The 13,414-nt window shown below is 35.4% G+C and overlaps 1 protein-coding gene across 4 annotated transcripts; it reads left to right on the plus strand.

Annotated features, from left to right (window-relative positions):
• The first annotated feature begins 4,820 nt into the window (after positions 1-4,820).
• Positions 4,821-8,445, plus strand: LOC122303856 (BTB/POZ domain-containing protein At3g22104). Of its 4 annotated transcripts, none has more exons than XM_043115848.1 (3): positions 4,821-5,153; positions 6,377-7,483; positions 7,734-8,445. In XM_043115848.1, exons 1-3 carry the CDS (start codon positions 5,130-5,132, stop codon positions 8,187-8,189), a joined length of 1,587 nt encoding a protein of 528 aa, XP_042971782.1. In that variant the 5' UTR covers positions 4,821-5,129; the 3' UTR covers positions 8,190-8,445. The 4 variants fall into 4 exon arrangements, with proteins under 4 accessions (XP_042971782.1, XP_042971781.1, XP_042971783.1 ...); XM_043115847.1 differs by having other exon boundaries at positions 4,822-5,338; XM_043115849.1 differs by lacking the exon at positions 4,821-5,153 and adding an exon at positions 5,377-6,154.
• Positions 8,446-13,414: the final 4,969 nt, after the last annotated feature.

Here is a 13,414-nt window from a genome sequence, read left to right on the forward strand (position 1 = left end):
TACCACTAGGGTAACAATTCAGCTTCCAAACTGAATTCTCAAGCACTACCACAATTAATAGAAACAATAACTCGTTTGAATCAAACAATGTACAATTTACCAACCCCAAAGACTTGACTTACTCCAAAATAACAATAATGCAATACTACCATCAATTGCAATCAGATCAACGTTAACTATGTTTACCTCAACTAATCCTTCATTCATCGGGAAATTCTGATCCTCTTGATTGTTATCTCCCTTAGGATTCCGAGGTATTCTATCACGAGTCATGTGTCCCTTCTTGAAACACACGAGTATATGTATAAAAACCACATACTACCTTTCATACCTTAAGAAATTCAAGCCTACTGACGACTAAAATTTCAAGCCTAATGTTTGGTGCATTTCCTAAGGACATGTGGATTTACTGCCCAGAGACGTATTTGCTCTGATACCACCATGTGACGCCCCCAAATTCCGTTTGGGATCGGACGGACATTTGAAGCGTCGAGACATGCAACACAAGGTTACCTGCCCCCGTTCATGACATATAAGATGCAATGTTCCTAACATGCATCTAACATTATGTAATATTCGCAGCGGATAATTTTTTTTTTTCTTTAGCAATACTATGCACCAAATTGAAAATATCCCAAATGCTTAAAACATACTTCATACGTAAAGACCCATTGAGTAGATCACAACACTAGTCCAAAATGGTTATGATCCAAAAAATACTAAAAATGCAACTCCATTGTACAAGTAGTAATTTACGTTAACTACTATATTAACATTGACGTCGCACCGTCGCTTAGTCAACTGTGTCTAGTTGATCAGCTCCTGATTCTCCTTCAGGTCCTGTAACAAGATCTACCATTCGGGGGGAATGGTAGTTGGGACTACCAAAGTGAGATTTGATTACAAATCTCAGTAAGTTAACAAAAAACTTCCACACAAGCTAATGATGCATGCATGACAGTAAAAGCATAAATGCATAATCAAATTCATAAATAATTAAAGCATAACTTAGCATACAACATAGCATAATTGACATAACTTAAATTGAAACATGAACTGAACTTGACTTGATATGAATTTGATCTGAAACTTGACTTAGCATGAACTTGCTCTGAAACTTGAATTAACATGAAAAATACATACTCCACAGTTGTTGTGACCCTATGTATTCTACGTGTAAATACATACTCCACAGTTGTTGTGGCCCCATGTATTCTACGCAAACTTGACTTAACATGAAAAATACATACTCCACAGTTGTTGTGGCCCCATGTATTCTATGTATAAATACATACTCCACAGTTGTTGTGGCCCCATGTATTCTACGTGTAAATACATACTCCACAGTTGTTGTGACCCCATGTATTCTACGCATCACAATTGTAGTTAAATACATACTCTACAGTTGTTGTGGCCCTATGTATTCTACACAAACATAATGTACTCAAGATGAAACGTGACTGGAATACAAAAGGACTGAAGCCCTGACGTAACATAACGTGACTTGAACATAACTTGAAATACATGAACAACTTGAGATAGAAATATTTCGTAACATGACATAACATATAATAGACAACATATTTAACATGACATACTTGCAACAGTGAATATTACATGACTTGACATACATGTAATAGATGGCATATTTAGCATGACGTACTTGTAAGGTACAGTAATACATGACAGAATATATTATGTAACAGATAAAAAATTGATGACAGAATAAATTCTGTATAATAGACAATTACGTGATAACTTGGCATGGCATGACATATATGATGACATACATACATACACTGTGGTTCCTTTACTTAGCACACATACACAGTAGACTGCTAGTAAGTTAAAAACTAACTTACCTCGATCTCCGCGTTTCTTATAAAACTTCAATTGCGACCACGAGGAACTGTAATTAGTGATTCTAAAAGTTAGAACTAAATCACTAATAATTTGAAATATGGAAAATACTAACTTAAAGAGTAAAATTTTCATTTTACTCTCTATATGTGGGAAAATGACCGTTTTACCCATAACTTAAGGATTTTGCATATTAACTCCAAAAGTTTCCAAAATTTACATTCCTCATGTAAATTTTGTTCTCAACTTAAATATCAACTCAGAAAAATTTAAAACAAAACACAACTATGAAGAACACACTATGGCCGAAACATCCATAGACCATTTTCCTTGATTTTTGTTGCAATTCCTTCCAATTTCAAAACTCATGCTTAAACCAAAATTTTGCAACAAACACCTTCCAATCCTAAGTTCAAAACCATACTTAAAACATCCATTTAGAAAAAGCTAATAATTAACACCAAACTTTTTTGTAAAAAGATCCAAGCATTTGAATCACAAGTTTTGACCTTAAATCAAAACATCTCTAAGAATTTCAAAAGTCAAATCTTACTTCTAACATATTCATAATATCATCCTAATATCAACTATGCTTTAATCATCAAATTAAAGTCACCAAAATCACAAAATAACATTTGGAGTTTTGGTTTTACACTTAGTCCAAAAACATAAACTTTTTCCTCAACTAGTTTTGATAAATCTCTTGATCTATGACTTATAAATATATGATTTTCAAACCAAACCATTACATGGTTTAAAAAGATGTCCTAAAACATATATAAGCTTCTAATTCAAGATCACATGGTTAGAAATTAACCAAAACATAAATTTAGCCAAGAATATCCACACTTTGGCTTATCTGAATATCTCTTTGCATAAAATTTCATATCTTTGAAACTAACATCAAATATCTTCAAAATAATAATATAACATGTATATAAGATGTTTAGGATCCTCCAATAAAATTATCAAAGTCATTAGAATAGGTTTAGACCACCAAAGAGTTAAACTTTCTCAAAACAGAAACTGTTTTTCCTCTTCCAGTTTCCAAGTTTCTAAATCTAAGAAAATATTTCATCAAAACCTTTAATCATACAAAAATCCTCAACCAATAGTCATATATACATGTTAACAATACTCCATAAAAATTTCGGACCAATATCTATCCATTAGCTTGGTCAAAAACTCCAAACTATAACATATTCTCCAGCTTATCTCCCAGAATGACCTTTCTATAGTTTACATAATATTTGATTGACCAAATGATCTTCAAATGGGGCAAATAAGATATCCATGTAAACTAGACTCAGAAAGGAACAACTTATATGAAGGAGACTTTATGATAAAACACTTACAACAGCTTCGAAATGGGCGTGCAAAAGACCTCCTAAAAGCTGTCCGAGAGAGAGTGTTTGATATTCTTTCAATTGAAAGTGTAAATGAAGATAATTTCGTGGGGAGAGGTGGCTGGAGATACTTATGGATGAGATATGGAAGAGATGAGGCTGGAGTTAAGAGTTGAATGTAGTTTTCTCCTACCCAAAATATCTATAAAAGATTATCTCATAATATTCTATCCAATAGTATCTACAAAAATCAACTTAAGATATTTTTATCTAATAATATCTATAAAAATCAATTCAAAATATTTTTACCCAATAATATTCATGAAAATTACCTCAAGATATTTCTTTTTATCCAATAATATCTACAGTTTTGAACAGACGTTTTGTCCGAAAATATGAAAAAATGTTATTGCGCCATAAGACTTTAAATAACCCTCCGAGTCTAATGACACAAACCATAATACATTTTGACACTTCTAACTATCTCCAATAATCAAAAACACACTTCTGATACCATAGTAAATAATAACACTAACTATGTAGTTAGACAAAAACCTATACGGTTAATGGATTCGTGAAAACTTATGGGGTTTTCACGAGGTTCCTAAAGTTAATAGAAATTTCACAATTGAATTTCTAGCGGGCTGTTACATCTTCTCTTTTTACAAAAGGGCCAACAGAGGAATTTAACTAAAGTCAAAAGTTACTAGATAAGCTTTCTACTGATACACTTAAACTAAGAGGCTAAACCTCTTATTTATAACACATGACCTATGTCATTTTCATTAATCCCATCGGTGTGGGACTAACAAAATAGCATAAGTTAACCGTCACCACCATAATCACTTCAAGAAAGTAAATTAGAACTACACCACGACAGGGAAGAGGGAACCGTTATGAGAGTCAGAACTCCCGAAAGGACTCAGGATAGAATAATTAAATCATTAATTTCTATATAAGCATTAATTTTAATTGACATGACATATTATATAAGAAGATCATAGTATGCCGTATATGTATTCTAATAATTGGGAATACATATATGTAATTAGTATATGAACTTTTACGAATCTTTGTTCTTTCCTCACTTATCTTTACAATTTACAAACATGTAATTAGTATGTTAAAACAGAAATGCTTTGGACCCAGATTGTGTCACAGAAATGCTTTGGACCCAGATTGTGTCCCGAATTTTATTTTTTTAACTTAGTAATTAAGAAAGTTTTTTTTAGAGATATTGTATTTTTTAAAAAAAAATTAAAAATATAAAAAAAATGAACGAAAAAAATCAAAAAAAATAAAGTGCTTTCTTTCAGTGGGTATTCAGGCAGAGATGTAGCAGTACCCATGTTAACGAGGGTAACTGTACCACAACACGATCCATTGATTGTTGGGTTGGGGGGGGGGTGGTTCAAAACTACTCTTTAAAAAAAATTAATAATAAAAAAAAAAGAAAAAGAAAAAAAAAAAGAAGGAGGAGGTCCATACAGGCATTTTAGTCATTTGACATAACAGAGAGAGAGATCAGAGGATAAAATATTGTAGTGGGTGCACAGCTATAGAGACTTGCAGCGATGAACATAGACTAAGGGAAAAGCCAGCAAGAAAGTTTGAGTTTTAAGCGTAGAAGAAAATTACACTTGCACATAAACTATTGGTTATATTCTATGATATAGGTAGATTTTTAAGGAATGTCAGATAAAGCTTAGTGGTCACTGCTCACATACACACCAACTCTTTTCTTCTTTCCAACTCCTTGCCCTGTCTGATATTATCTCTCCCCTTCTGTGTCTTATCCACCTTGTTGCTTTTTGCACTCTTTTTGAGTCTTGTCCTTGTATCTCAGTAGAAAACCGCATTGCTTCTCCACCAATTCGAGTCCATTTCTCTCTTTTGTTCTTGTCTTCTTACTCATCTGGGAATATGTCCTCCAGTGCTCCTTCTAAGGTCTACATCTCTGTTGGGTTGTTGAAGTCTTTTCCTTTCGTTTTCTCTTTCTGATACAAGTTCCAAAAAGGGACTCTGGTTTGTGGTGTGCTTTTTTGGTGTTTATTATTTGGACTATAATGGAAGCTGTTTGCTGTAATCTTGAAGTGGATGTCAATGGGGAAGAGATTTTCATTGTGGACAAGGCAATTCTCTTATGTGCTCCGCTTTTTCTATTTAATATCTATTTTTCCTTAAATCGTTTCTCGAAAATCCCATGTTTAGTCGCAAATCTTATTCTTTTATGTTTGTTTAACTCTGCTTCCACTGAGTTATATTCTACGCAATTACTTCTTCAACTATGTGTTCCTATAGTTGTTCAGGAATTTAATTTACTGGTCTGGATTTTTCTCTGCTTACTTGTTCTGAGTTTGTTTTTTCGCTTAGTTTATGGTCTATTATATGTTTGTATTTGGGTGCCTTTGCGTCTTTTTTATTGTCGATTGATTTATTTTATCTTCTGGTAATGGAGTCACCATTTTTTTTCTCCTTGTTTTTCATTTTCCTTTATGATTATAAACGTACCTCTTCCGTCTACTTGTAATTTGTACCTACATTGCAGTGATGTGGGGCATAGGTTTATAGCTTTTCTTCCTTTACTCTGGCTTCTCGTTTTTGACGACAAGGCATCCTTGTATTGCTCCTTTTCTCATTTAATGCTATTGTTACGGAGCTGAAATGTTCATACCTTTATTTGTTTTATTCACTCCTTTTAAGAAGGACTGCGGTTAGCTTTCATGGCATTTATTACTCTTTTAACCCTTCTTTTGCTGGGGTGATTAGCTGACATCTTTTGCTCGTCAATCGTCATTCTCAGAAATTAATTATCTATAACGACCTCTCCGGCTCTTTTGCAGGCCTTTGATGGAGAGTTCTCCGTTTATTCTCAGATTTTTGTTTTGCACAATTTAATGAGTCCATTCTTTTTGGTGGCATTATTTAAAGTACAGTGAAACTGAAAGGTTACATTGGTTAATGACTGGGGGTTGTCTTGATTATATTTATACATTTCCTTGTTTTTCAGCTTGAGCTCCCTCTACTTTCGTTGATTCTGTAATTCATTTCCTTTTGACGCTATTTCCATGAATTGTTGAAGGAATTGGTGTCGACTAGCTCTTTTAGTTTTATTCCAAGATTGCATTTCTTTTTCTTGCATGATCCTTATCCCTGATGGTTTTCTGCAGAAAATAATTGCTTCGTATTCCGGTAGATTGAGCAAGTTATTTGGTAAATCAAACGCTACCACGAGAAACCTCAAAGTGATTTTCCATGACTTTCCCGGAGGAGCAGAGTGTTTTGAGCTCATGTCAAGGTTCTGTTACAATGATGGCAGGACGCAAATAAATCCTTCCAACATCTCTCTCTTACATTGCGCTGCACAGTTCATGGAAATGAACAACTCGGTCTCTGTAACGAATAATTTACTAGAACAAACAGAGAAATCCCTTGAAGAGATCAACTATTGGACATGGCCTGAGCTTTTGGCCGCTTTGAAGAAATGTCAAGATTTACTTCCCGTCGAGAAGTCTTCAGGTGTACTTCAGAAGTGCTTGGATTCCCTTGCCCGGAGGCTGGCTTTAGCTACTGAAGCAAGTCCATGTCCATCTAATTCCCCAGAGAGCTCTGGGTTCCGGTTTTCTTGTGACAGTAAGAGCACTGAGAGTTTAAAGTCCAGTTTATCTCGAGCAACCTGGTGGTTTGAAGATCTTTTGATCTTGAGTCCTATTTTGGTTGAAAAGGCGGTAAAATCCATGGTCTCACAAAAACTTGATCATGTTATCATTAGTAGGTTCCTTCTCTATTACCAGAAATCCAGGTTTTATACTGCCAGACCTGACGAGAAGCGCAAAGTTATAGAAACAGTGATTGATACGCTTTATACCCTTAATGGAAGTTCTGTTTCTGGCAAGACTTTATTTGGGATTCTTCGAGTTTCCATGACTTTGAACATAAACAAAAGTAGCAGGAAGAAGTTAGAGAGTATGATTGGTTCGCAGTTGGATCAGGCAACATTAGACAATCTGCTTTTTCCTTCTCCATATGGGATTAATTACTTGTATGACGTGAATCTTGTTCTGAGGTTTTTGAAAGCATTTATGCATGGTGGTATTTCCAAGGTTTTCGGTGTGCGATTGGGGAAAGTTTCTCAGTTGATGGATTTGTATATAGCAGAAGTAGCCCCAGATCCTTGTTTAAAACCTTCAAAGTTCCTGGCACTGGCCATGGCGCTGCCAGATTCTGCGAGGAACTTTCATGATGAACTCTACCGCGCTGTGGACATGTATCTAGAGGTAGTACTTGATCTAAAAAATTTCTTTTGAGTTGCAAGTTATCTAGCATTTTTGCATCATATGGTTTCAAGCATTACTACCAGAAAATTACATAGCAAGGTTAATAGCATTGTCATACATGTTTCTTATAGATGTTGATGTGATACATAAACATATAATTACTGTGTCCTAGTGGGATCTCAGCAGATTAACAACCTTAAACCATTTACAAATTCAAGCTTTCTTATATTCAGTGTGATTTGTTTCATAGGTGCATGCAGGATTGTTAGAAGAAGAGAAGTTGAAGATATGTTGTGCACTGAACTATGAGAAGCTTTCAGCTGAAGCTTGTGTACACCTTTCTCATAACAAAAAATTTCCATCAAGATCTGCTGTCCAGGCTCTCATTTCTCAGCAATACAAACTCAAAAGCTTACTTCATGGTACCAACAATTCCAGATCATTAACTGATTCGCCCAGTACTTCTTCTGAAGTAAGAAGCAAGGGAAAGAAAGATGAAGCCAGTAAACAAGTTGTGCTGTATGCTGGGAAACTTGATATTTCATCTGAGAGTGAGAAACTCAGAGCACATTTGCAAGGAATGCAATGGAGGGTGATTGAATTGGAGAAAGTTTGTAGGAAAATGCAAACACAGATGGCAAAGATCCTGAAATCTAGAGTATCAAGCCACGGTCATACAAGATCCTTGCCCAAGCTTTGTTCATGATACACATTATGCAACATTTGTATTTATTATGGAATTTCTCATATTTGTATAGCAAGAGGAATGGGTTTTTCTGGGATTTTCATAATTTTTTTTCTTCAAGCTGGCTGAAAGTCATGACTATGAGTAGTTTCTATTACAGAGATTAAAATATTGGTTGTACATACAGATAGTGGGAAAAAGATCAGAACTGTGAGTTTTTTCATGAGTGGTATATGTTAATTCTCTGTGATGTGGAGAGATTTATTTTTATGGTGAAGTCCTCTTCCCTGTGATGTTTTGGGATATGTCTTTAAAGTTTAGTCCTTTTCAATGTCCCCCATATACTTGGCCAACTGTAATCCAAGTTGTCAAATGGCCTGCATGAATAGCAGCACATGGGCAAAGTCAAAATCTGAGCACTTTCCATAAAAGATCAAGCTAGGGTCGAAACTACCCGCACAATTAAATTTTTTTATTTTTATTTTTTGAAACTAACCATCTCGTTTTATTCATGACAGTATCTCAATTACAATTTCTCCCTCAACACAATTCTCTCCATTAAATCAGGTCCACTTTCTGTCCAGACCTTTTGATCTCCCTCCCCATCTAAATCTAAAGCTTAACTTTGCTAATGAATGTGCCGCTTTGTTCCCCTCTGTGTCTGAGGGTGTGTTCTACCTTCCACTCCTCCCTACCATCTGTATAGTGTATCTCATATCGTGTATGATGTTTATATACAATTAAATTGATTCTCTTGGCCTATTTACTAGCTTCACTGTCATGATAAAAGTAAATTTACATAAGTTAACAAAAAGATCTCATAAAAATATATTTACATTAAATTTCGTAATTTGTGAATTTATTTTTAAGAGATCTTTTCATAAATATGGTATTTCTATAAAATAAATTTTAGACCCTTTTTAGTTTGGATTATGCTAATATAAATTTTTCCGTGTCGCGGAACCAGCATTTTGGTTCACCCAGACAAGATTAAAAGATGGGATTGAAAGAGATTGATGTTTGCGATGAAAAAACCCAAAAATGATTTTTCTTCGCCGGTTGTAGAAGATGAGATCCAAAACCCCAACCCCCCCCTTTTTTAATATCTATGGTGGTCCATGGCAGCCGATGCAGTAATATCACATCAATCACGGCATAAACATTCGCCATAAAAACCGTGAGCTTAAAAAAATAATTAATTTAAAATTTTACCAATTAATTAAAATTCTTAAAAACTATATAAATGTTACAATATTCAGTATTAACTTTTAATCGTAATGGTAGACAACAGTACATCTCATGAGATTTACAGATTATTTCTCTCCTATATCTGCCGATGAATTTAGGCATAAAACATCATATAACCTTGCTCCTCCTCCCTCTATTTTCCTCATTCTTTCTTTCACATATCTTGTCTATCAATATTTCTTTTATTTAATTTTATTTTACTATCTTCATGGTTGAAAAAGAAAGATCTATAACTTTTCAACAACTCTCAAAAGATGCACGACACAAGCAGATTTACAGGTAAAAAATTGTTCAGAAAAAGTAATAATTTTGCAAAAATCACTGCACGTGGTTCACACGTGCCATCCACATCTGTGTGTGGTCTTCACACCCCACCCATTCCAATAACACTTCGCACAAGTAATAGATCACTGGATTCGCTACTACCAGACATTTCAAATCTGACATTTGTAACTGAAAAGAGACAAGTGTTTTACCTTCACGAGCCGTCACATATTTTGAAGTCTACTAAAATTGATCCAAACTATAATTCATTCTTTTTCGCATTTATTTTATTGTTTTCCTTATTGTTAATTTTAAGAAAAGAGTTTGTTTCTTAAATGTTTGCCTGTAGATATTAAATCATTTTAATCTATCAAGAATGAGGTTGGGTCTCTGTTTAGATAGAGGGTACTGTCTCTTAGATATTTATCTATAAAGAGTATTAGTAATAGGTAGAGAATGCTATCTCGAATGTTTTGATCAATTATCCTGAACAACAGAGACATCATAGACATATATACTATCCGAAAATTATTTATAGACAACGTTATATATGCCTATTTCCTTTTAAATTGAAAAAAAAAAAAATCGATATTCATGGTTCAGTTGATGATTTGCCATATGGCTTCAGCAGCCATTCAACTAATAGACAAAATAAAAAGTTGAATTGGGAATTTGATAATAAAGGTCAATGTACTTGGTAGTTATTAATGTTTCCCATACAAATTGAAAGTACCAAAACTCATGATGAGGCTATCTCCACCCTCTTATTACTTCCACAGACTCACGTGAGGCACACCATCGATATATTAATTTTAAATTTTAAAAAAAAAATTTATATCAATAATAATTCTCCATTTTTAAATATTAAACAGTTAAAAAAGCAATAGAGTTCTAGAAGAGTGGTTTAATTCGATCTGCATCATTGCATCCTTTTATAGATGCAATGATGCTTTTTTCACAACAGGCGCAACGTCTTCATCAAAGAGTTGCATCACTTTTAAATATTAGAATGCGATTACATTTTAAAAAAAAAAAAAAAAAAAGATAGATATGTATTAGCTACATATAGATAAGAAGTAGGGCATGCAGGCGTTGATATAGAAAAGGAAATTGTCCATGTAGCTAACTACCTCTTTGTCCCACTCGAACTAGACATTAAAAGTGTTTCCTTAAATCATAGAAATTAAACTTATATATAGGAATAATGAATTTGGTGTGCCTCGAATTCCTCATTTCCTTTCCTTTCCTCTCGTAAATTGGCTTCCACTAGTAATAAAGTAACGAATAATCGTACCGACAAAGTAAGTAGCAATGGAAGCCGGTGCCATGCACGCACGGCACTCTCTCTTTGTGGGGCTACGTAAATAGACACCTTAACCATATATACAAACCAGACAAAACAATTCTAAATACTACCGAATAATGTCAGTGATCACTTCTTTAGGTTTACGGTCATTATTTTACATGCCTCGAATCTCCAATGAGCTAGCGCAGGGTTTGGCCAGACTATTCTCTTGAAACCACGTTATTTTCTATATTTGATTTTAGAAATTCTTTTATGGATAGAAATGTATTTCTTTTGTGAATTCATTTGTTTTTGCATTTATTATTCTTATAAAAAAAATAATTAATGCATAAAAAATTATAAAAATTATTTTATAAACTAATGTAATTTAATATGATATATTGTTTTTTTTTTAATTTTAAAATTTATTTTATTGATACTGGGGCCTTAAATCTGTACAATTACATTTATGTAAAGAAGCAGCAAGTGCCTGACCAGCTAGCGTATCCCACAAGTTCAGTTTGACCTAAATTTATTAATTGGACCCAAAAAAATAAAGAAGAAAAAGTTATCCGACACGTGATGTAGGAAAGAAGACACTCGATACGAAAAGATGACCAGTATGCCAATCCAACTGAAAATGATTGTACAAGCTGCCCAGCTAGCCCTTTTATAAGATTTTGGGTTTCTGTATATATTGGGCATTGCATCTTCTTCCTTGGATATAACGGAGGAGTAATAGAATTACATTGATTATGAGGGTTAATCTTTTTCTTAGACGCCACTCTTCTCCGTAAATACAATTCCCAAGGTATTAATATATAATAAGATTTCGTCCAAAGTAATATATTGTTAGGTACGTACAACATTCCTAATATATTACTCAAAGGGAGACTTATAACTTCGATGCCTGTCAACTTCTTGATCAGGTTGATTTTTAACTTGCTTTCTTGGAGGGACAGTGCCTTTCTTTCTCTCGTGAGAAACGGTAAGGCTCCAGAGTGCCTTTAATCCTCAAAGGCTTGGGTCTCACTAGTGTGAGCTGTGTGTTTGTAGTAAATTTGTTCATCGTTCTACTGGACTACAATGGACGCAACAGAGGACTTGACAAAAAGATGGGAGAAACTGCAACTGTCAACGGAAGAAAGCTTATGCTTTCACGTAACGCAGGGTGACCACCAAGATTCTGAAGGTCTGGACAAGCAATGCCTTGTAGCTAAGGCAATGGCTGAAAAGCTTGTTAATAGTGAAGCTTTCCGTATCGCCATGTCACAACTGTGGAGGTTGGAAGGCTGGGTCAGGTTCAAAGAACTCGGAGACCAGAGCTTCTTGATTGAATTCCAAAAAGTGAAGGATAAGGAGAAGGTCCTGGGGGGGCGTCCCTGGTTCTTTGATAGATGCCTGCTAGCCATACAAGAAGTTGACGAAAACCAGTCCATTAATGCACTGCAGTTCCGTTATGAACCCTTTTGGGTTCAACTCCATAACCTTCCTCTAGTTACCATGACAGAGACGTTTGGTGAGGAGTTCGCAGCATCAATAGGGCCTGTGATAAGAGTCGATGCAGGCTCAGATGGAAGAGCATGGGGTAGATGCCTGAGAGTTAAGGTGGCGGTGGATTTACACAAACCCTTGATGCGTGGCAAATGGCTTGGGGTTGACGGGAAGCAACACTGGATCTCCTTCAAGTATGAACGTCTACAAAACTTCTGCTTCCAGTGTGGAACCTTATCGCACAAAGGTAGAAACTGTGTGAGGTCTCGGGATGAACAACAAAACGATGATCCAAAACTAATGCAGTTCGGGGCTTGGCTACGAGCCCAACCCATGCATTCTAACCTCTTTGAGGGGCGAAAATATGGTGGTTCACCAGGTAAACACCACCCTCACGGTGGTCTGCAAGGAGAGAAGGAGGGAGATGACAGAGTAGAGTCTAAGATAAACAGTGAACCTAGCCTGCAGAAGGTGACAGCAGACCAGAAGCAGAAAGGTGAAGAGGAAATCCCGGTAACATCAAATCATGTCTCGCATGGTAGGCGGGGAACAGAGGAAGGCTTGGACGTCAGTACAAAACCAGGCTGTATCATCGAGGACCACAAAAGAAACCAAGAGGAAAGTCAAAAGGAGGGCTCCACTGGGACAAGTCCTCAAACTAAGTCAAGCTCGGTTGGTATAGAGCCTGAACTAAAGAGCATGCCAGGTACGTTTACTGATATGGAACTTGATCCTAACCAATACCAGCTGGCTCTAAATGTATCATTTAATCACATGGAAAATACCCAAGAGGACCTAGATGGAGTGCTAAGTGGAGAGAGGGGTCTACTGAGTAGTAAAAAGAATCGAGGCAATGGACCTGACACAGGAAAAGAAAATGTGTGCTTTGAGGCTGAAACAGCAGTTCAACATGCTAGGAAATGGAAGAGGCAAACTAGAACACAGAATCAAACAA

Source organism: Carya illinoinensis, chromosome 3 (genome assembly GCF_018687715.1).
Source record: "Carya illinoinensis cultivar Pawnee chromosome 3, C.illinoinensisPawnee_v1, whole genome shotgun sequence".
Taxonomy (NCBI): Eukaryota; Viridiplantae; Streptophyta; class Magnoliopsida; order Fagales; family Juglandaceae; genus Carya; species Carya illinoinensis.

What these genes read in the sequence shown, in the direction of transcription:
- LOC122303856 (XM_043115847.1), top strand. Translation starts at nt 5,273, where the DNA reads ATGGAAGCTGTTTGCTGTAATCTTGAAGTGGATGTCAATGGGGAAGAG. An exon ending in AGATTTTCATTGTGGACAAG is followed by an intron (nt 5,339 to 6,376) that starts GCAATTCTCTTA and finishes GGTTTTCTGCAG; the next exon opens with AAAATAATTGCTTCGTATTC. An exon ending in CTGTGGACATGTATCTAGAG is followed by an intron (nt 7,484 to 7,733) that starts GTAGTACTTGAT and finishes TTTGTTTCATAG; the next exon opens with GTGCATGCAGGATTGTTAGA.